The 26,604-nt window shown below is 43.1% G+C and overlaps 2 protein-coding genes and 1 long non-coding RNA gene across 10 annotated transcripts in view; 2 read left to right on the forward strand and 1 right to left on the reverse strand.

Moving 5' to 3' along the window:
- prex1 (phosphatidylinositol-3,4,5-trisphosphate-dependent Rac exchange factor 1) overlaps nucleotides 1–9,015 on the forward strand; it is an 87,845-nt gene extending 78,830 nt beyond the window's left edge. Inside the window, exons 34-41 of one of the 2 annotated variants that reach the window (XM_030118754.1) lie at nucleotides 2,329–2,472; nucleotides 3,185–3,299; nucleotides 4,529–4,595; nucleotides 4,706–4,750; nucleotides 6,172–6,347; nucleotides 6,469–6,571; nucleotides 7,718–7,785; nucleotides 7,878–9,015. In XM_030118754.1, coding sequence (XP_029974614.1) covers nucleotides 2,329–2,472; nucleotides 3,185–3,299; nucleotides 4,529–4,595; nucleotides 4,706–4,750; nucleotides 6,172–6,347; nucleotides 6,469–6,571; nucleotides 7,718–7,785; nucleotides 7,878–7,920 — 761 coding nt within the window. In that variant the 3' untranslated portion in view covers nucleotides 7,921–9,015. The remainder of the gene's footprint in view (nucleotides 1–2,328; nucleotides 2,473–3,184; nucleotides 3,300–4,528; nucleotides 4,596–4,705; nucleotides 4,751–6,171; nucleotides 6,348–6,468; nucleotides 6,572–7,717; nucleotides 7,786–7,877) is intronic. The other variant, XM_030118755.1, reaches the window with a different exon arrangement.
- Nucleotides 9,016–10,275: 1,260 nt separating this feature from the next.
- On the reverse strand, nucleotides 10,276–26,296 carry LOC115408218 (uncharacterized). Its single transcript, XR_003933749.1, has 4 exons — nucleotides 26,285–26,296; nucleotides 13,211–13,216; nucleotides 11,011–11,020; nucleotides 10,276–10,351 (listed from the first exon to the last, which is right to left on the reverse strand). It is a non-coding gene; the product is annotated as an uncharacterized LOC115408218 (long non-coding RNA).
- Nucleotides 13,318–26,604, forward strand: part of LOC115408163 (potassium voltage-gated channel subfamily KQT member 2-like) — a 39,459-nt gene continuing 26,172 nt past the window's right edge. For all 7 annotated transcript variants that reach the window (XM_030118764.1, XM_030118765.1, XM_030118766.1 and 4 more), the window contains exon 1: nucleotides 13,318–13,746. In XM_030118764.1, coding sequence (XP_029974624.1) covers nucleotides 13,451–13,746 — 296 coding nt within the window. In that variant the 5' untranslated portion in view covers nucleotides 13,318–13,450. The remainder of the gene's footprint in view (nucleotides 13,747–26,604) is intronic.

Consider the following 26,604-nt stretch of genomic DNA (forward strand, 5'->3'; position numbering starts at 1 on the left):
ATACCACTACATTTTGAAAGAGTGTCAGTGAAGTATGACGCTCATCTGCTGAAGCAGCTTGAATTGACTTCATGACTCATATAATGTCAGTGTAATGAAAATTACCAGGACATGCTTTTATTGCAGTTTATTGTTTCAAACACAAAGCTTTGGACTGTATTGGAAATCAGAAACCTTTGAAATACTGTGTTCATGTGAACGTGGGTCCTCCTCTGAGCCTCTTTAAAGTGAAGTAATGACCGAGAGGATTTCCTCCCGTGCGAGTCCAGAGGCTCAGTGATGGATGGATCTCAGTTCTGAATTTCCAGTCATGACTTTTTTTCTCTTTTCTTCATAAGCCGGTTGAACGCTCATATTAGGAGCTGCATGTTGCTGCAGAGGAGCTTACTGTCCATCGGCTGGTGTCGGCCGGCCGGCCGGCAGCCGCCGCCTCGTTCGTTTCGCCGCCGCCCTGTGGGTTTCTGCGGAACAGGCTCCAGAACGAAGACCTCTTTCGCTCTTTCTTTTCTTTTTTTGGCCAGTTTCTCTTGAAGAGAAGAGCTTCTTGAAGAGCGACCTCTTCTTTTTCTTCTGCTGAACCATCTCCTGCAGCTCCAGACTCTTCTGCTCCAGTTGTTTCTGCAGGTCCTGCATGGTCTGGTGCAGGGCAGCATTGGCCTCCTGCAGCCCGTCCTTCTCTTCCTGGATTCGGCCTCTGTCGGCCTGCAGTTGACCGATCGCTTCCTGCATGCTGGCGTTGGCCTCTTGGATGCGATCCCGTTCCTCCTGGACCTGGTTTTTGTCCACCAGCAGTTGGGCGATTTCCTCCTGCATCAGTCAATCAATCTTACTTTGTAGAGCACTTTTCATATTCATTAAAAAAAAAACAAAAAAAAAACACCACCACCACAAAGGGCTAAACAGTAAAATCAGTCCTCTGTGCGGTCCCTCTCCTGCTGGACCTCTCTCTGGTCCTCCAGCAGCTGGAGGATCTCCTCCTGCAGGCGCAGGTGCTCTGCTTCCTGGCCGTTCTGCTCGTCCTGCAGTTGGACACGCTGTTGCTGCAGCAGCTCGTTCTGCTCCTGCAGCCGCTCCTTCTCGCTGTGCAGCGTTTCATTGGCTTTGCACAGCTGGGCGTTTGCTTTCTCCAGTTTACTTTGTTCATTGTCCTGTCTGCAGAAGTCGCGCCAGTGTTCCTCTTCTTTCTGCTTCTCGCTTTCAGCAGCGCTTCTCTTTGCGCAGCTGGAAAATGATGCACTCCTTGCGTTCAACTTCGTTTCGAAGGTAGCTCACCTCCTGGTCAGTCGTGTGGTCTGACGCTCTGGGGTTGTGGCCAGCTCGCCGCTGGTTCATGGGACGGTTGTGGTTTTGAAACTGCCTCTCTCTGTTCGGCGACCAGTCGTGATTGGCTGGAGGGTTTTGTCTGACCTCGTAAGTAGGAAGCACCAGGAAGCTGGTTCCTGCCTCGCTGAAGTCGCCTGTTAGCCATATCAAAGTCAGGGAGAGATTTGCTGCTGGATTTTCTCTGGCTCGCAATTCAAACAAGTAGGCAGTTAGCTGTGAAACTGGCTAGTTCTGAACTTGGCCTCCTTCACCATGGTGACGATTTTTTTTTTTTCTTAATTCTGTTTGCTGAATACAGTGTATGTAACCCTTTGACAGCATGGCTGATAGTAAATCGACCCAACAGCTTAGTTTCATAAAAAATGTGACACAGTGAAGCAAAATAGAAGCATCAAATAAATACAAATAAACACTTTCACAATACAGGAAGTAGCTCATTGACATTCCTGTGTTTTTCACAGTAAAAATTAAATAGAAATTAATGTCAATGATTTAATTCGATGAAATGAGAAAATGCGATGGAATATTTAATTATTTAGTTTCGTCTTTTTCCAGATAGTTTTCTTGTATGGGCCATATGGATCTCAAAGAAAGACCTACAATGATCCAATCACCTACTGACACATTGATGTTCTTCTTGCTGTGAACTGAGGGGAGAAAATTCAAATTAAACTTCAGATTTTACTCACTGGTTCACCTAATGTTGGGCTGTCCTGCAGAGGGAAAGACATTAACTCAATATTTACATCAGAGACAGAAAAGAAACATGAATATAACAGCAGGGACTCTTTCCATAGAGCGTAAGAAAAATATTTTCAAGCATCTTTGACATTAAAATAAGCATCATTCAACCCATGTGAGATTTGTTTACAGTAGTCTAGTACTGCCATGATTAAAGGAAGAAAATAGTCATCACACTCCAAAATCACACTTTTTAAATGAAAATAACAGAAGTTTCAGTTTTCTAAGTGTGTGTGTGTGTGTGTGTGTGTGTGTGTGCTGCAGACTCCCCGGTGTGTTACCAGGTGGAGGGCAGCCGTCAGGCCCTGAGAGTGACTCTGTACCTGGACAGCTGCCACTTCAGCGAGCTGCCCACTCGGCTGCAGAACGGAGGCAGCCTCAAGCTGAACACCGTCCTCTTCACCAGGGGTAAGGATGAAGGGGGAGGAGTCCGGGACGCAACGCCGGCGGCAGAAAGTGGCCGCACTTTCAGCTTAAACTAAGAAACAACATGGCGGCCAGGTCATGGATGGATCTTACACTTACAGTTTTTAAAACCATTCAGTCTGCCATACTGCTTTTCAGGCATTTTCTATTGCATCGGTGTCAAACATTAGACCCGTGGGCCAAAACCGGCCTGCAGAAGGCTCCAGTCCGGCCATTTGCTTTCTGTGGGAATAGAAGTAACTTTTGGAAGGAATTATTTAGTTTTCTGAAACTGTTGACATTTTCATCCCGTAAACTCTGCTTCAGAACAAAGAAAAACCTTGAAGTTAAAATTTAAAGGGTGTTACCAGTAGTGAATTTGGGTTGTATGTGGACCCTGCCTTAAAATATGTCCCGCTTCTGTTAAAACTTCTTAAAAAAACACTTCATCTGTAACAGTCTGCCAATAAATGACCCCTCTGGAGTGTTAGTGCTGAAACTCTGTATTCTGAAGCGGTGAGCAGTTTACTGGGTGAATGTCGCCCTCTAGTGGAGCAGAGCTTTACCTGCAGGATGCGATATTGAAGCGTGTGCACGAGAGGCGTCCAGCACATTTTTTCAGCCTTATTTCAAAGCGTTCCGTTGAATACGAGCAGCAGACATATCGATGATGTGAGCCTCCTGTTGATCAAACCCCCCGTCCTGCATCTCCCAGCCCTGGAGCGCCCAGAGGGGGTGTCCCAGCAGGACTACGCGGCCATGGAGGAGTTCCAGCAGCGCACCAACGCCGTCTCCCTGGAGAAGGTCAAGGCCTACTACCGCAAACTCAGGTAAGCTGTGCGAACACTGCATCGCGGCTCCACGTGGCTCCTCCAGCACTCGGGGTGTGTTTCACCTCAAAAGGAGAGTTCACCCTGCCAAGTTGCATAAGCAAGCAGAACCAGCACTCTGCTTTTTATACTTCACTTCTTTTTTTTTTTTTTAACACAGTGGAGCTGGGAGGATGCTCAAGGTGAGGGCTGAATCATAGATCCACTAAACCCCACTTCAGCTAGCAGGCTCTGTTGGGTTGTTCATTTAGGAAAGTGAGATTTGAATCATCTTACTGTAGCACACAGCATAAATAATAACTCCTGCAGCACTAATATGCTTTGTTGTAAATACAGATCTACAGAGATTCGACATACTTCATTGATTCCAGGTTGAAAATTCTTTACACACAGCTTCAAACACAGTAGTAAATTGCAGAGGATTTAAAAAAAAAACTTCAATATGTAAATTACAGAATGGAATATACAACAGAATAGTCAGTCGTGAGGTTCTGTTGACACAGCAACATTTTCAAGTGAAAATGTAATATTTTGTGTGGCTTCATGACAAGAACCAATAGCAGCCTCTAGCGGCACGGCACAAAAACGACATTGTTTTGAAGGATGCACTGAGAGGTTTTGCTTTGAGACATTCTAGATGCTGAGTTTCATGGCTCACACACCAGTGATGCTACATGCTAATCATGATTAAAGTCTGACTGATACAGTCATGGACGGCGAGCCCAGTCCCTCAGTCTTCATCAGTTTTGGCCTCTCCTGGTCCTGGAGGCTCACATTTCAATGTGTCCTCACTCCAACACAGCTGATAGGAACGACTGACTCACGTTGTCATGTGAACGGGGCCTGAATATGAGTTTATACTCATGTTTAAGCTGTAAAGACACAGAGAGAAAATAACACTCCGTCACCGCAAGTTTTGAGGAAATGACATTGTATGAAGGTTACTTTTAACATTGTCTTTGGTAATCACAAAAAATGTTTCTCAAAACTTGCTGTCGTCTGTTTTTATGTTTATTTATCATTTCAGTAGGTTTTTTAAAATAATTTCACAGTTGTAGATGTGAATTTCCTGGAGATGCCTCCGGTACGGGCAGCGCTCTGCAGGACATGCATGTCCTGTGAAGTGAGGCGCTGTCGATGCTGGATGACTCAGAGTGACTCACACCTGTACATTTCACGCCCCAAGAAGAGTTTCATCCCCTGAAATAGAAATGCTTTTGTCCCACCAGGGCTTTCTATTTGGAGAAGTCTAATCTCCCGACTGACTCGAACACCACGGCGATGAAAATCGACCAGGTAAACATGCGGCTCTCCCTGTGGATTCTCTGCAGTCTCTTCCATGTACTTTGTGTTCTTTTGACTTAAGTTTTCTGCCATGTTGTGACTGAATATAAATGCAAGCGCAGATACTGGGCCTTGAAGTTAGAGATCTTCAACCAAGCATTTCCAAAGTAAGATGGTGTATCTTTCCCTCCACTGGAAACCCTCTTCCCCTCCCAGACTAGATGTCCACGACCCCTTCCCTCCTTCCTCCCTCCTCCCATATTAACTCTGACTAACCTCGACACGCCAACATCGTCCACTGAGTTGTAGTGTCGGAGACTGACTGTAGCTGAAATAGACGTCACTCAATAGATGATTCTCACTGCTGTTCAAATGAAACGGACGAGACTTTTCCAGCTGTATTTCGGTTTTGTCAGCATTCATTCTGGAGCAGTGGCTTCCAATCTGGACCCAGGACATCTTTGGGTGGTGGGCGCCAAAAATCTGAAGTTTCAACATCAGATTTTTTAGTGGGATTGGGACGACTAGTGGTTATAGTCAGCTGCAACCCAATAGTGCCCGACTGTTTTGGTAAATTATCAGCATAATTTTTCTCCAATTGGAAAAAACACACGGCCTAATAACTATTCAGGTGATGTATGTTTATGGCTTCCATGTTTGTTTGGCAGAATGGTTATATTTCCATGGTGGGACTGATTTAGCAGCATTTCCTTCAGTGATTAATGCCTCCGATTAATGATGTCTAGTTGCACCACAGACATTGTCGCAGAGTTCACTGTGTTGACAGAATGTTCTCTTATTGCACATGGAATTTTACAGTTTTGTTCCTTGAATAGGGAACATTTTTGAGCTTCAGTGCTTCGATTCGAACTTCATCAGAATTATTCGTCAACTAGTCGCTAGCTGATAGTTCCCGACTCGTTGACTGATTATTTTCAGCAGTCGTCCCAACCCTAACTTTCAGGAAAGACCAGACAATTTCTTGATTCTGAGAAATCCCTGACTGCATTTATTTCTCCGCTTGGTGGTGGGAGTGGTCTCGCACGGTTTGACTTCACTCAAACGTTTGGGCACATCAGAAGGTGAGGGGGCTCCACAGAGATGTGGGGTTGGGAGCCACTGCTGGAAAACAACCAACCAACTTACAAGTGATGGACTCCGCTTCACCCAGTGCAGATTGGTAAAATGTTTTAAGAGTCATGGACAGTAACGGCGTTACTTCCAGAGTGTCATGACTCTCGGTCTGCGTTCTCCTGGACTTGGTAGTTTTAGAGTTGAGAATCAATCCAACTCGGTCGTCTGTCCAGCCAAATGTCCGTGTTCTCAACAGTGTTAATAATACAGCACGTTGTTCTCTGCGCGCATGTCTGCTGTTTCAACCAGCAACACCCAAAAGATGCGTTTTCACTTGAAACGTGGTGTAAACTGGGTTGAAGATTGGATGAAATTACACCAGGTTACTACTTCAAATCCACCTAAATAAACCATAACAAACCACAGTCTGGTCCAAGTAGCCTGTTAAGACGGCCTGGTGGGGCCTGTCATTGAAACCTGTCGTCCCATGTTCTCTTCTGTTTCCCCCCCACAGCTCCTGCGACCCCTCAACACGCTGGACGACCTCTGCCGACTCATGCAGTCCTACGTGAACGTGCACCCGAACCTGCAGGGTCACCCGTCGGGCGTGAGCGTGCTGTGCGTGTCCTCGGAGCTGTGCAACCGGCTGGGAGCCTGCCACATCACCATGTGTGGCACCGGCATGCAGAGGTCAGGATGAACACCCAGGTCACTTCCTCTCAGCCGGACGTGTCCTGCGCTCCGCTGACGGCCCCATCGGTTCACTAAAAAGGAACGCGGCGCTCACTCTGGGTCTTTGTGTCCCTCGCAGATGTACCCTGAGTGTGACGCTGGAGCAGGCCATGATCCTCGCTCGCAACCACGGCCTCATGCCGCGCTGCATCATGCAGACCATGGACATCATGAGGAAACAGGTAAAACCCACAACTCCTTTCAGTGTAGTTTCATGCTTGCATGGCAACATTTTCAAAACAATGTTCATTTACTGGAAAAATGGTTGTTTTCAGATTAGGCCACTAGTGGGTGCTGTTTGATTTTGTAATGACTCTGCACACACTTTGCAGAGAACAACACTCTATAAACATGTTATATTTGGTACACATTACATTGTGGAATACAGTGTACACAGAACATTGTATTCCTGGTGACTCTCAGCTGCAAAACTGTCTAGTCCCAGGAAAACACAGACTGGGAGTCATGATGCTCTGGAGGCGGCCATGTTTATTACCCATGTACTCGTGCACATGCGAAAAGTTGCATTTTCAGTGGCACTTAACACTGTTGTCGTGTAAATGGTGCTATGGAAGTTTTCTGTTTTCACTTCAGTGTGTGTAATCAGGCCTTCAGAAACTGCTACAAACACACACACACACACACACACACACACACACACACACACACACACACACACACACCAGAAGAACATGCAAACTCCAGCCCATTGAACAACAACATGATCGATCGAGTTCACTGACAGCAATGACAGCGATTTCTCCAAGTGGATGAATGATGTTGTGACTATTAATGTAATGATGTGGTCTGCCAGACAGGAGAGACTTTTCCATAGTTTAGAACCTGAAAATGAAAAACTAAAAAACACTGAGAATGCACGTTACATTTCAATTGCCAATATTTTCTGCGTCTTTTAGCTTTCAGCTGAGCCTCTTCAGCTCGATTCCACCTGATTGCAGAGTAATCAGACTGTCGACTGTTGTTACAGATTAGTTGTGCCACATTGTAAAGTATTTTTGTGTATCAATGCCCTTTCCTCACACTTGATTATCTTGTTAATTGGGATCTGTTTATACACTTTAGCGGCACACTGAGAAACTGAAAGGTTAATTTTCAGTATTTAACCTAATGATCATGACAAAGTCAAAATGTTATAACGTAACAGAGGAATTTCTCTTAAAACACACGAGGAAATACGTTGTCTTCCTGCAGCACACTGTATATTTATACATTCCGATTCTTTAAAACACACATGATGGATTTGCCATTCATAGTTTCTCTGCTCACAGCTGCTTTTGCATCCTCATCATTTCTCCCTCTTCTTTTAGGGGGCGAGAGTCGAGCTCTCGGCTAAAAATCTCAAGATCATGGACCAGATGCCTCCATCGGCCCCGAGGTTTGCTCTCAGAAACCTTCTCCAGACACTGCACCCATGATGTGGCAAACCAGGTGGATTCTGGTCAGTTAAAGTTTATTTTCTCTCAACAGGCTCTTCAAGCTGTGTTTGCCGCCTTCAGACGGAGAACTGTAAGAATCCCGTCGCTCCAGACGACCCGTCGCACCGAGGGTGAAGTGGAAGATCCAGTGAGACGCCACAATAAAGAGTCTCAACTCAGTCCTACCATCAGACACTGCCAACAGAGAGACCCCTGTATCCCCATCTCACACACACACACACACACACACACACACACACACACACACACACACACACACACACACACACACACACAGGGAGCATTCCAGCATGGACCACTAGAGCTTCAGAACCATGTGCAACACAAGACTGTCTCAGCAACGACGGAGCGCCTTCAGAGATGAGAGGCAGGAGTTTCACAGCGTCAGCTGCCTTGCTCAGCAACGCTGACATTGATTACTCTGCATCAGGTTCAAAATCATCAACAAAAACAAACAAAAAAAAAAAAGAAAAAAGCCTCTCAACAAAAAAGAGGACCTTGCATTATTAACTGGATTAACCAAACTACCTGTAGCTGAGTCGTCCTAGATGTTATCCAGTTTGCCCTGGACTGCAGACTGCAGGCTCTCCATCGGGGCTGGTGTTCCCCAGGGCGCGGTGTTGGGACCCCAAGTGAAGTGAAGTACTTGAAATCCCTGGTATGGGTGTATGAGAGCTGGCCGGGGCGAAGCAGGAAGTCAGAGACGAGACAGACAGATGGAAGTAGGGATGGAGGGTGGGGTGAGACGGTGGCGGGGTGGGGGGGCTGTTTTCAGCCCGTTGCATGTGGTAACTGTGCAATTACTGTAGGTTTAGTGTGAGTACTGTATTACTGCACTATATGAAGGATAGTTATTTATTGCGTCCAGAAGGAGCGTTTTTATCGCTTACGTATACTATATCAGGTATTAAAGAATCTAAAAGCATTCCAGCCTACGTATTGAACAGTATTTAAAGGACCAATGGCATGCCTTTCTTTCTTGTTTAGATAACTGCTCTTGTGTTTTTGTTTTATTTATGCGTATGGGATTCGTCAGGAAGTGTTGCATTAAACTTCAGGGAGTACAAGGGACGGAAGATCTGAAGCTCGCTGATCAGAATCAGGACAGAGGAAGCTAAAGCTAAACCATCCACGGCTACGTCAGCGGGTCCTTGTGTTGAATCACTGTTAAATCATTAATATATTAATTAAAATGTACTAGTTTAGAGGACTCTCTGTAACTAAGACATCATTTGATTTTTAAATTGGCTTTTATGTTGTCTGGGAGATGCTGTATTTACGTGTTGCTATTGAAAATGAGCACAGAGATCGGTTCATTCAGTGTTAGCAGAGAAAACAAGCAGTACTGTCAGCAAAGGGATTGTTTGACGACTGAAGCAGTGACGTTAGTTTACTGGGATTTTATTCTCTTGTACATACGTGCGTTAATGTCAGTGGAAACAGATAGGACTACGTGTTATGGCGGCAGAGTAATGCTATAAATTAAATTGGATTATTTTTATGGAAATAATATAGTATATAAAACATTTTGTATTTGTGTATTTTAAGAGAAGCCGCTTCTCTGGTTTTATGAGCGTAACCTCACTGACAAATTGTTTTTCATCTGTTAAAGTAGCTGCATTTCACTCAAATCGCTCCTTTTTTTAATTTATTTGAAAGCAGTCTGGACCCAGATGAGCACGTTGGAAAACTCTCTGCTTGTCCCCTCAGCAATAGCACGACCACTGCAAATCTCACACAAAAGACTTGGTTATTTTGCATGATCAACATTTCCTGTAACACATTTGTTGAATAGCTGAACCTGCTCCTGCAGCATTATGCACAGCGATGGTGTATTACCAGTACGGATCGGCGAATGACTGCAGCATGTTGGTGTAACTGGACGAACGCGTCACATCTATTGACATTATTCTAATGTTTCATTACTGTACATATCTATTACCTTGCTTGAAAATAACTGTACAAAGGATTTTTTTTTTCTGTTGAATCTTTCTAAAATTATCATTGTAAATGGAACCTTAACAAGTTAGTAAATAAAATGTTCTCAGTATGACATTTGTATTTTAGTAAAGCATTGCTGGCATCGCTGAGCTAACAGAAGACGACATGTCCCGAGATTAAAGAAGAGCCGTCACCATTCATGTCACATTTTATCTGCTTCAGTACGTCCTATCTGTGTTTGTGTTGCCTCTGATTTTCGGGATGTGAGCTCAGTTTCCCGTGAGTGAGTCAAAAGGAGAGAAGATGACTGCACTCATCAGCAGGTTGTGACTAAGTGCTGCTGGAAGTCAACAACTCCTGAATCCATGATCGGCGCTTTCCTCGTCTCACCCTTGTTACTCATGGTGTTGTGCCTTAAAGGTACATTATGTAAGATTTGAAGGTCCCATATTTTGCAAAATTAACTTTATAATGGGTTTCTGACGGTAATCTGTGTCCCCATCGCCTGTGTTTGAGGCCCCAGCAGTGAAGAAAGTCTGTCGTCTTCCTCACTTGCTTGCTCCACTTTTTAGCGATCCAGATGTTTTCCCTTCATGATGTCATGCAGTGAAATAACCACTGACTCTGACAGCAGAGCACTGCCGTACTGATACACTCAATAAATTCAGTAGATTATTAAACAACGCAGCTGTTACCCTGATAATTAGCAGGAGCTAGCATTAGCTCCTTGATAGTGATTGTAGCAACATTTTCGAACAAACGGTAACATATTCAGGCACAATATTTTTGTCTCATCATTTTAAAGAGCGTCTCCTTCTGGGTGAGATTCTACTTCAAGCTGGTGTGGTTGAATGACGGCGTTTATGCGAGCGATAGCGTTAAATCCACCCTAAGCAATAGCATAGGGTACCGGTGTTTTGGACTAACTGGTTTTGCTGGTAAATGGTGACTGACTCCCTTTAGCGTCAATCATTTCTCCTCATTTCTCCTGCAAATATTAAAATTAGACTTGTGAAAGAGACAATATTGGAAACTTCATTGTAGATGTTTAATGAATTTGTCAGGACTACTACAGATTTTAACAAAATGCCAACGACAAAGAACGCTGAAGCGAGTCCGTCACCAATCAGCACGGAAACTACTTAATCTGAAAAACTGCTCAACTCTTCTCCCCGGGACAGGCACAGAAACAGCCTCTTTTCATGAGAGCTCAAAAGAGAAACCTTTAGACTGCTGAAATTCAGGACCAAGTCTGGATTAGTTCAAAGACACTCTGGATAATGTGGGAATCTCTGACACCGATGTCAAAGTTTTGAAGAATGTGCTCGGAGGCCTTGAAGTTATACAATTTTCATACAGTGGGTGGCAGTAGTGAGTTTAGTCTGACTAGTCCTGCTCAGTTTGGTATAGTTCATCATTGCTGAGCGCACTATGACTCGAGACACCACCTAGTTGGGAAATGTAACATTACAGGCTGGACTGAGGCTAATTAACGCCAGTCAATATTGAGTTCTGGAAATATATTTTTTTGTTGAGGTTCTCCTCATACTCTCGGGCAGGATGTCGAACTCATTTTAAGCCTTTAAAAACAAGTAAAAAAAGATTAATATTAGACTTTAAGTTGTATTGTTTCTAAATTTTATATTGTTTCCTTTTAGTTTGTGTTTTATTTAACAAAAAAAAAACCCTATAGATGTTTACATTTCAAACCAGAGGTATCAAACGTAAAGCCGGTGGGCCCAATCCGGCCCGCCAAACTACCAAGCAAACGTTAAAAATTTCAAAGTAGCAGATACGACAACACTGAGACCTGAGCCGAGATATCGTCGATGCTGCCGGAATTAAATTAGCATCAGTCTCAAAGCCATGCTGTCAAGGTGAGTTTGTCAAAATATGCAAAATTCAACAGCTCTAGGGGAGATTGTTAGCACATTTTACTGTATTTTACCCAGAAGGTATCATTAAAATTGGCTTTATGGTGAGATTATAGTAATTTTCAGGAGTAATTGTTTCATCCTGTGAGAATATGAGCATCATCATGTGTGTCACAACAAAGGAAAACTTTCAAGTTTAAATTTAAAGATTTTTGTGGTCCTCTTTTTCATATTAACACTCATGGTACAGCTTAGGTGTTAATGCTAATTTGTCAGAACAACAACCAACTTTAACCTCTGTATCACTCATTGATTGACTCAGACCTCAACGTTATGTGGGTTATTTTTAATAACACTACAGTGAAACGAGACAGCAGTTTCATTTAAAGACAGATTCCAGTGCCGTTTTTCCTTTTCACTGTCGTCCTGTGTGAATCTTTTGGTAGGTAGGCTTTGTTCACTGGGTTGCATTTTTGATATGCACAAGATCTTTTCAATTTATGAAAAGAAGTCATGAAAAAAGCAGAGGGTATTTATTTTAATACAATGAGAACTCGTTAATGTAAGTATAATGAGTGGAATGAATTAGCTGATGTTTTGAATCAAAAGAATCAAACTAATAAAAGAAGAATGGTTGCTTTTATGGCTCACCAACCCAATCAGCTGCAGCAATATGGTTGGAAAATTTTGAACCCGTTCTAAAACAATCTATAAATTTCAAAGTTTGAGTTAAACCTGCAAAACCAGTTTGCAGGAATGCATGAACTATGAGAACATGTTGTAAATGCACATTGCTTCATTCTCAGTCTCATTTTGCCACTATTCAAAGATTCAATTTTTCTGAGAGAAATGTTTAAAATCAAGCCTGGTAGAGATGCACAGATGTACAGTGTCTTGCAAAACGTGCAGGATTTAAGCAGGAGTGTTAAAATGCCAACTCATGTCTGGGCTTTAGGACCCAGCCTTGCAGCGCAGACATCTCAGACAGCTTTGACTGATGAACATTTTTGGATGATCTTTTAATCCATAACAGCATTGCAGATCTGTGCTCAGTTGATGCAATCTAAAAACTGGAGTGGAACAGTCTGCTCTGCAGCATTTTGTCCACGTCCTTCATTTTGCTGCAGACAGATCTGCATTGTTTCACATGGGAACATGTGACTGAGTGTTCGCAAAGCAACACTTTCTTTCCTTTTAATCTGCTGCTGACTGTATTGTTATACAGTGACTGACTGTATCAACCCGCAGAGGCACAGCTTGACACAGTTTTTTGGTGTCCATTAATCTGACTGAAGAAAGCTGCACAGATTAATATTGCATGAACATGCAGCAGCCAATGAAAGCCTCCCTTGATGGAAGGTTATCTCAGGATAAATTTTTTACAAGTAAGATATTTTTCCTCCAGAAACACACAGATGCTCCTCTTCTCTCTCCAAGTCAGCAACTTGTGAATGCTGTAAATTGGCCAGATTGAGGCGCAGTGACTTTGATCTCCGAGCCATTCACAAGACTGCAGATCTACAAACTGCTGATCGGACCGTGGAGTGACATTTTCCTCCTTGCTGTGTGTCAGACTGCCGGGAGAGGCTGAGGGAGAAGCAACGCCTGTGCAGTTGGATTTCTAGGGGGACCGACACCGACTGCATCCAGCACACACACACACACACACACACACACACACACACACACTCACACACAGACACTCACTCACACTCCCCTCCAGCACCGGTGATGCATCCCCGCGGCAAGGGCACGGACAACTCCCAGGCAGAGTGGGCTCGACTTTAGGATGGTGAAGAAATCTCTCAACGGCGGGGTTTACCCAACTCAAGCCGGAGAGAAGAAGCAAGTGGGCTTCGTGGGTCTGGACCCCGGAGCTCCGGAATCCACCAGGGACGGGGCGCTGCTGATCGCCGGCTCGGAGAGCAGCAAGCGGAGCAGCATCCTCTGCAGACCCCGCTCCAGCATCTCCGCCGGGAGACCCAGACCGTCCAAGAAAAACGCCAGCTATCGGAAACTACAGAATTTCCTCTACAATGCGCTGGAGAGACCGCGGGGATGGGCGTTCATCTACCACGCTTATGTGTGAGTACTGTCGATCCAGCCGCCGTGGCCTGTCTCTGGCTGTACCCGCACCGAGGGGCACTTCTCCCGGCCGGGCGGAACGAGGGCGGCCGGGCAGGTCATGCAGTGTATGTGTGTGCGTGTGCGTGCGTGCGTGCGTGCGTGTGTGTGTGTGTGTGTGTGTGTGTGTGTGTGTGTGTGTGTGTGTGTGTGTAACGTGCGTGCCGCTGTACTTTTGCCCTGGTGGTAGTAGGATTGGGGTTTCAGCACCACACTCAGTGGACAGCTCCTCTCGGTCTGGGTGTGCACACCAGAGGCAGATCCCTGTGTGTGTGTGTGTGTGTGTGTGTGTGTGTGTGTGTGTGTGTGTGTGTGTGTGTGTGTGTGTGTGTGTGTGTGTGTGTGTGGTGGTGGGGGTGACCATAATGAAAAGAAATCAACCCTGCCCGGTTCGTCGCTCTCACATTCAGACTGTGGGTGTGGATATTCACATTCTAAATGAGTATATTTATAATCTGAAGATAGTTTTCTCTTTGTGACCCTTTGGATCCATCCATGTTTTCTACCCGTCATGGGGCCCTGGAGCCGATCCCAGCTGCCTATGAGCACGGGCGGGATGCACCCTGGACATGTTGCCAGACCACCACAGACAGAGGTGTCAAAAGCATTTGTATTCACTACTCAAGTAGAAGTATAGATGAAAACGTACCAAAAGACTTTTGTAGAAGTTGAAGTATCAACTCCAGCTTTCTACTCAAGTAAAAGTATAAAAGTACTGATTTCAAAACTACTTAAAAGTATAAAAGTAAAAGTAATGTGAGGGGAAAAATGGCTACAGTGCAACCGTAAAATACATTTTCTAAAAGGTTATAACGACTAAAGTTGAAAAATTTGGAATGCACTAGAATAAGGTTTCTGTTTCCACCTCATATGTCTATTGAAAAGGAATGCATTTCAGTAAATATATTACAGAACCGTGTGTGTACTACTGACAATCAACATGTGTTTCATGGAGCAGCAGATATGATGACTAGTTGTTGTAATGGTGCAAATAGTAAAACATCAGATGCATTTTATCAATTCACCTTTATTGATTAGCAGGTAAAATGAACGAAACCTGTAGTCTGCTGTTGAACAGTGACCCAAGACATACGACCAACGGGACAACAAGGAGAATGTTCTGGAGTGGCTGAGTCAGAGCCCAGACCTCAATCAGGCTAATTTAAGGAGAAGATGTACCAGGCACTTCTAACATAAAGACATCAGTCAAGTAAAGGACTCATCCAACCACAATTAAATTAATTCTATTTGGAGGGCGGAATTTATCTGGTTAGCCGGAATAAAAACAAGTTGAAATGAAGTAACGAGGCAATTTTTAAAATGTAAGGAGTAGAAAGTACAAATAATTACATGAAAATGTAAGGAGTAGAAGTAAAAAGTCGTCCAAAAAATAATTACTCCAATAAAGTACAAATAACCAAAATATCTACTTAAGTAAGGTAACGAAGTATTTGTACTTTGTTACTTGACAGCTCTGACCACAGAACACACACACACACAGACACACACACACACACACACACACACACACACACACACACACACACACACACACACACACACACAGATTTGTATTTCTATCCTTGTTAGGCCACTCATTGACATAATGCATTTACTATCCCCTAACCCTGACCCTTACCCTAACCCTAACCCAAACCACAACAAAGCCTAACCCTAAAGAAATGTTTTTTGCACTTTTACTTTTTTCAGTAACAACAACATGGTCAAGAAAACACTGTTTCCCCTCATTAGGACCGGAAAAAGGTCCCACAAGGCACATCGAGCCAGGTTTTTATATCCTTGTGGGGACATTTGATCCCCACAAGTATAGAAAAATGCACGCACACACACACACACACACACACACACACACACACACACACACACACACACACACACACACACACACACACACACACACACACTACACTTACATTCATGCCTCGGGTCAACAGTTACCCTCACATGCAGAATTTTGGACTGTGGGAGTAGACCGGAGAACCACATGGGTAGAACATGCAAACTGCACACAGAAAGGCTCCTTCCGGTATTCGAACCAGGAACTTCTCCTGCTCACCACTGCTCCGCCGTGCGGCTCTTACAAGGTTGCACATCATGTTTTGACTTAAGATGCAACGTGTCCTTTTGGAAGCTGCCCGTTGGTGTGTTCTCTTTAAAGCTTCTTCAGTTTGTGCCTTTATGTGTGGAGTTTGCATGTATGTGTTTTGGTTGTCGGCGAGTCTGTTTTTTTCTAGTCCAGAGCTGGGCATCAGAAGGCCCGTGGTCCACATGTGGACCTTTGTCTCTGCTTCACTGTTTGTTTTTTGTTTTTTTTTCAACTCAAAATTTAAGAAAATTGAATCTTGATTCCCAAACAAAAATAGAGAAAGAAAAAGTTACTCAGAGCAAAGGGAGCTCATAAATGCTTTTTTTTCTTTTTTTTTTTTTTAAGAATTTTATCAAGAGATAATTCTTTATTTAAAAAAAATAAAAATCAACTTCTGTCTCAACCCTCCGTAGTAGAGCTGATGCTTCATGTGACCCTTTGAGAACATTAGCTGCCTGCCTCGTTTTTGTCCATAAACATCTGTTTGATGCTACCTGGTGACTCAAAATTGAATGTGAGTGTGTGACTGTCTCTGTTTGCTGTCAGATGGACAGTTTCCCCTGCGTTTGATGAGCTCCAGCACACAACAAGCCAAACAGAACAATGGTGTAAAACTGTGATTCCCAGCCTTTTCTTACCATCATTAAACCCACAACCACACCTTCCGCAACTATGTGAAATACACTTTATTTCTAATATTTACTCAGGACGAGTTCCTTTACTGTGAGGACAAACTCTTTTGCTTTACATGACTTCTCTGGATGTTCGGTGGACTGGTGCCTCTTCAGCTTTCATTCACCAGTTTTCACCGCAAAAAAATGCATTCACTCTCATCTTGTCCGTAGTTTCTGTGAGTCCGTGTTCTGTGTAAGTCTCTTGGTTCAGTCTTTTGTTGGTTTTGTCTGATTCATCTTTATTTTCTCCCTGATGTGTTGTGACACACGAACAAAACAATCTTAACTCAGTTGTCAGTAGTGATATTCCTGGCAAATAACTTCAAGTCAGGATTTGAATTTAGACTCCTTGAATACTTTAAATGGAATGAATGTTCCTGAAATATATTGTATGAGGAGTCATTGCTCGATGGGATCGACTCCAGCAATTATATGAAGTGAAATATTTGAAGCTCTTAATCACAACCGACTGGGCTGTTTTTTAAATGCTGCTGAAGGCACTTTGTGACGTGCAGCACTTTTACCGAACATCCTGGTTTGCTGGATTCAGACTGAACAGATCCCGTCTACACCTTGAAGCTGTCATCTTCAGCTGAGTTAGTAAGAAACAGATTTTACACGATCATTCAGCTGAAGCAGTTTAAAAACTGAGAAATGAGCACACTGATGCCTCACTTCATGTGCTTGGGCATTGCTCCTTTGGAGTTCATTGTTTTCTCGCACAGCCTATCTGCCTCCTTGTTGTTCATTGTCTCGATGAAAGTAGTGCAGGAAGGAAACACTTTGTTTCCCCACAAGTTGTAGTGTTCTTCTTTAGAAGGCTGATTATGCCGTAGCTCCAACTAGTGCTATTGATAAAACACTAACCAGCTTATATTGCATGTGCTGATGCATGAACCAGCAGATGTTTTTCCATTGAGCTGAGTACACATACCAAGCACATCCCTGTTTTCACACAGTGTAACATCTATCTCACTTTATTTACAAACTGAAGTATCTTCAAATTGACATCAAGAACACAGAATCTTTAAATCCATAATTCTTGTTCAAATTACAATTTATTGGAATTTTATCAATCCAGATATGACTCATATCTATAAGCTGTGTGTGTGATTGTGTTTGTGTGCGTGTGTGTAAAAGAGGTCAGAGAGGTCTTACAGTGTCTGCCAGAGAGCCAACGTCAGACGCCAGAGATGCCATCATAAATCCGATGATGTGGGATCTCTGGTCTGTCCCCGAGGCACGATCCGAACGGAAACAAGAAGCTTGTAGGGAAAAAGACTTCCTGGAGAAGTGAGCAAACGCAGCACTTTAGATCCAGTTTACACATTTTAAATGTATCATTGTACCATACGTATCATTTTAGCATTTTAGTTTCAGAAAGGTTCACGTTTACACGTTTTGCACGGTAACATCAGAAATGCTGAAAACAATGTCGTTTATATGTTGGGCCACCAGTGGGAGCTGTTGTGTTTTTTACTAATGAAGGGGCGTGGGAACAGAAAATAAGCAGTTAACATTAACAATGGAGAGAACAGAGGCGTTCATATGGACAGAGAGGAAGTTGGATGGAGAATGAGGACTGAGAGTCACGGCGCTCTGGAGGAAAACATTCAGTTTTATCTACTCGCACATGTGCAGAAGAACTGCTGCTGTGGCTGCAGTGTGCACGGGCAGCAGCAGCTTTTCTGTCATCTACATGGAAATTGAGTTGGAGCGTTGTCAAAAACTTCCACATTGAGATCTGTTTTCGAAAAGTCGCATTTCCAGTGAGTATGAACTCCGCTGTCATGTAAACCCCTAAAACGAAATGAAAGTTTAGCGTCTTGACTTGAAAACATTAAGACTTGTAAACTTGGCCTCAGTCATCCTTTTACTGATTCACAGGAAAAACAGTTTTGTTTTTTTGTTGTTTTTTTTTAAGATGGTCCCAAATTATGTAACAGAGTAAAAAAAATCTGTCCAGATATGTTCTGGCTCATTAAAACACACATTGGTAAATTTTTTGCACAGAGGCTAACTCAAATAAGACTGCAGAGTTAAAAGAAAGCAGTGTGGCTCATTCTGGTAAACCTGGAGCTGAACCAGAAAGAGGCAGACCCGGTTCAGATTCTTCAGATCAGCACTGTTAAAAGAGCCATTCAGCCGAGTGTGGTGCCTTTATTTATACTGTCTTTCTAAATGAAAGCTCTGTGGTGCCTCCTCCTCCTTTACTAAAACAAAAATGCATCATCCAGCCATTGGTAGACCTCCCAAAACTGCTGGAATACTCACAATACTGAATTTTTAAGAGTTTATATAAAAAGAAAAGAGATCTTTTTTTACGTGTAGCTCTGTCCACCCTTCGATTATGAGAGATTTACTGAATGCTCAGTCCACAAAGGGGAGACCTGCCCTCCGAGTGAAAGTGGAAGCTGTTCGAAGCGGCCTGCTGCCATGCCTGCGAGCGAGGAGCTGAAATGGCCACAGCATTAAGGAATTCACCTTGCACAGCATATCGGCTCCCTCGAGACGGTCGGATGCCCAGAAGTAAACCCATGCTTTAATGTGAAACCACACACACACACACACACACACACACACTCGTGGGCCTTCTGGGCACTTAAAATATTAACTGAATACTATAGCACCGGCTAAAACTCCTTCTTCACCATTTGTTTGGCTTCCATGGGACATGCTCAGTGAGCTTCTGTGGAGTGGAGATCGCAGAGCTTCACAGCTGCTTGAAGAAGATTGTTTAAAAAAAAAAAAGAAAAGAAAGGAAACTGCATTTAGAGATAAACAAAACCAAGCAGGCCTGTCAGAAGAGTTTGTTGGCATGTGAGCCCAACGAGCCATCCCTCCTGTCCGTGGGGAGCCGTGGTTCGATGCCACCAGAAATCCACCAACCATCAAAGGTTCAGAAGCTGGAGTCCGCAATGTGGTTCCAGGTCTCATCCCTGATGAGGACCTTCTCTGCCTTTGTCTCTATTTTATATGTTATTCATAGTCATCACACTACATTTAATCTTCCAACTCTTTGTGCTTCCAGCAAGCTGGTTTATAAACCATCCTGCGCTGGCAGACCACATTTCACAGCAGGAGCTGTTCCTCCCAGATCGGCCTGCTCTTCCAAAGCTGCGCAGGTGTTGTGTTTCCTGGTCTCATTTGTAATGTGTGTGAGTGATCGATACGTGGAACATGAGTCCATCCAGAGTACTCTCTATCCCGCCGCCCTCCTCTCTCCACTGGTCTCGCCGTCTCGTCCCCTTCACCGTCGGTTCAACCGGGTCACAGATGTTGTTGCAGATCCGTTGACATGGATTCTGACGAAAAGGCTAAAAATATGTTATTCCTGTGAGATGGGATCACCGTACGAGCTTGAGTCGAGGCCCTGCGCAGAGTGATGGCGCCGTCCCACCCTGCTGCAGGACTCAGGGTTCTGATAAAGTCCCTGGTTTGTCTGATGACTGTGTGTCCTCCTGCTGAAAGCACCAGCTGTGCCGAAGTCCTCTGCAGAGATAAGTTGTTCCAATGTGTCACTTCTGCTGGAGAAGGTGTGCAGAGGGCTCTGAAGGGAGAATCGGTCTGTGAAAACAATGGAGGCAGATTGAGGACATGATCCAGTTATTCACTATTTCGCTGAGCTGGCCAGCTGTAGACAAAGTGGGGACGGCGAAAGGCAAGGACAGTAGGCGACAGATGCCGGCTGCCAAGCTGCCGCGGTGTGATTGAGTGGTTTGTAGTGGGAGGAGAAAGGTTTGCTGTCTGAGTCCTCCACCAGGGTGTTGTTGGGGAAGAAATATCCTTCTACTTCTGTCAGTCATTCCTGGATCTTGTAGTTTTTTTTTTTTTTTTTTTTTTTTTGGTCTAAATATTTATTTTATAGCCATGTTTTCTCAGAAATGTCAATGTAATTAGGAATCTTGCTTTTGCACAACATTGAAAACAACTCAAGAGATAAAATGCTTTAAGAAACGTAATAGATTGTGAAAAAGCACAGTGCTTGAAATATGACTGAAAATACTCTAAACAATACTGATGGATCTGTAAAGGTTTCACCACTACTGTGTAGTTTTATTTGATTACTTTGAGCCTTGATAGCGATGCAGAAGAACATTTAATTTTTTTTTTTTTCAATTCAATTTTATTTTTCCAGCGCCAAATACAAGACAGTCACAATATGGGACTAACAGCTCTTAATGATATGATGGGGCCTGGTTGTTCAGAGCTTTAAAGGTTAAAAAGATTTTAAATTCTATTCAAGATTTTACAGGAACCTAATATTGGGCTCATATGATCTCCCCTGCTGGATCTCATCAGAACTCTCACTGCAGCTTTTTAAATCAAAAGTTAAAGGTTTATCAAGCAGTTATATTGCAATTCCTGATAATAATGAATTACAGCAGTTTAATCTGAACAAAGAACAAAAAACACAACATTTACTCAATAAAAAAATTGGATACATGGCCCGACTTGCTCACATTTACTTAAAGATGGCGAAAAATTTAAATTTAATCAAAGTATGCCTCCTCTGTATTCACATTTTCTGTCTTCTCAGCAGTTACTCAAGATGTTTTCACATGTCTCTTAAGTATTCACTCTTCCACAAACAAAATGTATGAATCTTATGAGGTTACTCAGCAGTTACTCAGTACTTCAGAGGTTTTAGTCCAAGCCCTGCAGCCACCTCGGTAGTGGAATAATCGCTGTATGTCCGTAGTTGTGTGATTGTAGCATTGCTGCGACACACTGAGCTGTCAGCTCTCTGCTTCAGTCTAATGGCTGATTCACGCTTTCATTTCACTTACATCAGGTAGAAAGAAGTCAAAATGCAGGCACACACGTTCTTCTGGTCTACTAGTTCAATGAATCAGTTATGATTAAAATCTTTTAATGAGTCATTACTCCTGATGAAGCAATGTCACAGAGAAACATTACGTAAGGTGATGAAGTCTAATCATTTGATTTAACTGCAGGAAACCTGGACCTGAATCTGATTGTGGCAGGATGTTCATCAGGTGTGCATTTCAAACCACATTTCAGCGCATTTCATCACTCGAATCGGTCCAGACAGCCACTGGAGGACGCAGGACAGATGATCTCCTCCCTCAGTGGCTGCAGAGAAACTACAAACCTTCATAGCTTTCTGAAATACTGGAAAGCCCAGAGAGAGCAGTCTGGTGTGAGGAGGCTTGTTTAAAGGAAACAGACTGGGAGAGTTTTTACCATATGACATAAATAAGGTTTTACTTTATAACACAAGCCTCATATCATCATTTATTTTCACACCACTTTAAAAGACATGAAACATAAAACTTCTGACATTGTTTTTACATTCTTAAAAGAAATCCTGAACACCTACTGTAGTGCAGTGACTGTCACGTTGCTTATACTGTTTTAATCAGTGGTTATGATTCTCAAAAAGTACAGTTTTTTCTTTAACCTACATTCAAACTGCAGTTCTTTGATAAACGACTGGACAGCTGTGGACATACTTAGGAGTGATCTTCTATTTTAGCACTAGGGTTAGGGATTTTTTTCATGATATCCTTTACAATGGTGATTTGTCCTTCCATCACTGGATAACATGCCAGAAAAAAGACAACGTTACACTTCATGATATCCCAACAAATATTTCACATTCTATTCTGTTTCATCATTAAAAAAAAAGAAAAAAATCCCAGTATTTTATGCTGCATTTGCAATCGATTCCAGGAAGCATTAAATTTCAGAACACATACAGATTCATTATGTTTAAACCTTAAATATGCAAAGTCACCTAATTTGCTTTGACTATAAAAGGCTTCATTTACGTCGTTCGTCAGTTTCTGCTGACATGGTGAACCTGAAGCTGCATTATTTCAGAGAGCACTCCCAGCAGGAGAAATGTCTTCCATTTCTTACCTAGTTTGCAGGATGGTTCTCAGTTTCCGCATGAAACTTACAAGAACCCTGGAGTGGGAAGCTGCAGACGCAGCAGGACCGCTGGACGATCACCACAACATGACCAGGGTCACTCAGGAAGTCATCGTCACCGTCGGACTTCACACAGAGCGGACGCCGCAGTGCTGGCACGCGCTATTCACAGCCACTATTTAGCTTAGTGAAAAATCTTTTCCCCCTTATTTGCTCTCCCTGAGTCTAAATTTAGCGTGGCCAGGATGTCTGTGCACCCGTGTTGTGCTGAGTGGGGCAAATCAATGTTTCTTTATCTGCAGCTCAGGGAGGAAACGCAGGCTTTTCTGGCCCCTTCAGCCTGATTGATCAACACTCACGCTGCTCCTGACGTCGTCTGGCAACAGGTGGAGGTGTTCGCTGTCTGTGGCTGTTTGTCAAGAGCAAGAAGGAAGGAGAATTCTGGTGCTGGTGATGTTTGATGGTGACCACACAGGGTCCTGAGAGAACAGTGCTCCTGCAGAACACACAGAGTTAAAGCTTTACGCTGGAACGTCTCTGTCAGTAAAACAGAAGCGGACACAATAAACTGGCTTTTAGAATGAAAAATACAATAAATTATTTGTGGAGTACACAAAAGTAGGAGTGTTGCTGAAGGCATCCCAGCGTAATTTGATCTGCTTTAAAATATATAAAACCTGTTCATTTTAATTTAATGTTTCAACTAAAAAGACCCACAGACTCTACCAAAATACTCCACTGTATTCATTTTCTGAATACAAATCCTTTCAAGAACCCTACAAAGAAATGCTGACTTTCATTTTTAAGGATTTTGAATTGAAAGTAAGTCTTAGCTTTAAAATCATTATTGCTGTAACTTGATCATTCTTAAACACATCCACTGCTGCAGCTTCAGTATTGATAACTGTTACCATCAGCTGCTGTTTAGGTCCTTTAACTGTAACAATGGATCGGCCTCATAGGGGTGAAAACAAGGAACGAGCCATTGTGAAGAATGTGAGGATTGTACCACAAAATAATGTAAAACTGTCATAATTTTGGCCTTTTGTAATGTATTAAACCCCATTATATGGAGTTAAAAGATTATTTTAACATGATGGAACTTCACTTAGTAGCTACTGTTTTATTTAATTCGTGAAGCTGCATTTCTTAAAAATATTTGTTACTCCTGCAGTATTTTCTGCAGTTTTGCTCCTGAAAAATAAGCGTAGTGGATGAGATAGTTGTCATATTGAGTCACAGAGAGAACATGCACTGCATCATTCTTAATCATGCTCATAAATATTTTAGAGTTTAATTACCTTATTAGCAAATTATTATGATTATAGACTTCAATTCATTAAAAATGGCCAAAGTTATTTTGCAATGTGTCAAGGAAAAAATGCCAATATTTGTGCTCAAATGTCAGGAGTCAAGTCCAGTAACAAAATAGAAATACTTCATTGCATAATTTTATTCTCACAGAATCGACTCCCTCTGTTATGTTGTTGTGTTGACTGATGTTTCTCTGATACTGTGATCAATCAGAGTGATGGTGGTGGACAAAGGAAGGGAGCGAAACATTATATAGGTATTGTGTAAAGATGAATTTTTATAGTTAGAGATGAGTGTGTAGATGAGTGTGTATAGCAGGGGCGGGCTTTCCTGGTTCTTTAGAGCAAGTTTTCAATGTTCCCCTGCTCCAACACTCCTGAATTTAATGAATGTTGAAAGCCTGGGAAGGGGCCAGTCCTGGCCAGTTTGGGTGTGTTGATGTGATGTTTATATTTGACTTTTTATTTCTGTTTGAATCAGAAAAAAATGATAATTCCGCTCTAAAGTGACCGCCTGAAAGTAAACGCCTGAAAACTTTGTTCGGAATTAAGTTTGAAATCGAATAGACCAGCGACTTTATTCTCCTCTGGAAGCGGAATTATATGTAAATTAGGCGCGACTTCATTCCGGTCGTTCTGCGCATGCTCCGGCGTGATGACGCAATATGCCAAGATGGCGGCCCGCGGTCCGCGGTTCGACTCGACGATTTGTGTAACGGGAGTTTTGGAAGAATTTGATACAATGTAACAAGCGGATGGATGTGAGTATAATAACGCGGACATTTTCAAAGCTGTAGCATCAAATTTAATAGAGAAACAAAGAAAAAAAATGCTGGCTACTTCCGGCAGACGTAAGTACGTCATGGCTGCCTTCTGTCCAATCAGAGCGCTTCTTGAATATATTTCTGAATTTCTTAGTTTGGAATTAACCAATGGGGTATTTTCACAGCTTCACTACTTCCTGAAAATAGCTGTGCACACTCATTTCCTGTCTTGCATTATTGGCCAAACTGATTAATCCAGGTGTGTCTAGTTTAGACTGCTGCAACAAGACACACCTGGATTAATCATTTTGGCCAATAATGCAAGACAGGAAATGAATGTGCACAGTTAATTTCAGGAAGTAGTGGAGCTGTGAAAATGGCCCATTACGAATTAAAAACACTGATGTTACCTGAGACTTAGCAGCAGTGGTGGGGCAAGGGTCCTTGGGGGCTCCAAGCAAAAAAATTCATCGGGCCCCCACCCCATCCGTGCACACCGAAAAAAAAAAATTTTTTTGCACACAATTTTTGGGACATTTGATATGTATTAGAGCTGGGCAATGATTAAATTCCTTAATCGCAAGTAATTTTAATCCTGGAGTTAATCGCGATTAATCGCGATTAAAATGACTCATTTGACATCTGCCAAGGCCATTCACAATGTGTGTGTGTGTGTTACATAAATAAGAAATAAGTGATCAAGAATGAGTTTCTGTTTATTCAATTAGACATGAATAATCAGCAGGCATCACCGGTAACCAACAGGTAATTTGAAACAGTTCTGTGTTCATGTGTCATCAACCAAGTCACAACCAAGTCAAACAGATGAAAAATGGAATTTTCTTATGAGCGCACACTTCCTCAAACTTCATCATATCTCCGACTCTCAGACAGAGAAGGCAGGATAAATTCAGTCACGCCGAATTGTACCTCATCCTTATCTTTATTGAGCCAGATTGTGTTTTGAAGGGAAATGTACTTTGTTTTGCGTGTTTTCAGCGTCTGAAGAAGGCCCAGCGGGAGAAACGTTGCACCGGCAAAACACGTAATTTAAGTTTGATTTTCATTTTTTTTCATATTTGCCCTCCTTATTTGAGTTTGTGCCTTATACCGGCCTTTTTCTCGTGATTTTTCTGATAATTCGGCCGAGTTCAATATGGCAAATAATGAGGAATGGACAATGTTTCACCGCTAAAAGCGTGTGTGTGTGTGTGTGTGTGTGTGTGTGTGTGTGTGTGTGTGTGTGTGTGTGTGTGTGTGTGTTTTTTTTTTTGACGCTCAGCAGGAGCGCGGTGTGACTCTCTCGGCGCAGGACAGGTTCGGCTTGTTCACCCCCCCACAGCGTTATTCAGCCAGGCTGGGCCAGGCGTACATGCATAGCTTGCATGTGTAGACATAGCTCCCAGACCCAACTTTGAAAAGCATAGATAACAGCGACATTTTTTTTCTCGCGCGATAAGAGTCTCGCGGTAACGCACCACGTTACCCCCGTTAACGGCCCAGCTATACTGAAAAACTTAGAGAACCCCTAATCTCTTCTATTAGATCCAGGGACCAACAGAAGTCCTTGAAATCCCTGGCTTATCAATAATTATATTAGACAATAAACCTTGCGGCTCGCCTGATTGACGCAGACAGCGCTGAAGGCTGATAGGGCCGTGCGGGGCCCCTCAAGGGGGTTTGCTACGTCGTTGTTTCATAATTGCATCATAAATTCCGATTGTTGTCATTTCTGTGCAGTACATGTATGAGCACTAGGGATACCCGGTCTCTCAGGGGCCTCCTTGCCGGGGCCCCCCTAAAAGCCGGGGCCCCAGGCAAATGCCTGGTTTGCCTGTTGGCACGCCCCGCCTCTGCTTAGCAGGAAAGATGGCATCGAGGAGAGACCACCCCTGGCGCAGATGCATCAATGAGTGTTGAAGCTTCGATCAGTGTAATGACGAGAAATACAGGAAAAGATGAGTAATATGAATTATACATGAATGCATAGCGTTATAGATGGGTGTGTAAAAGAAATTTCCCCTTGTGGGACAAATAAAGGCATAATTCCTTCATTCATATAG

Source organism: Salarias fasciatus, chromosome 20 (assembly GCF_902148845.1).
Source record: "Salarias fasciatus chromosome 20, fSalaFa1.1, whole genome shotgun sequence".
NCBI classification, from domain to species: Eukaryota; Metazoa; Chordata; class Actinopteri; order Blenniiformes; family Blenniidae; genus Salarias; species Salarias fasciatus.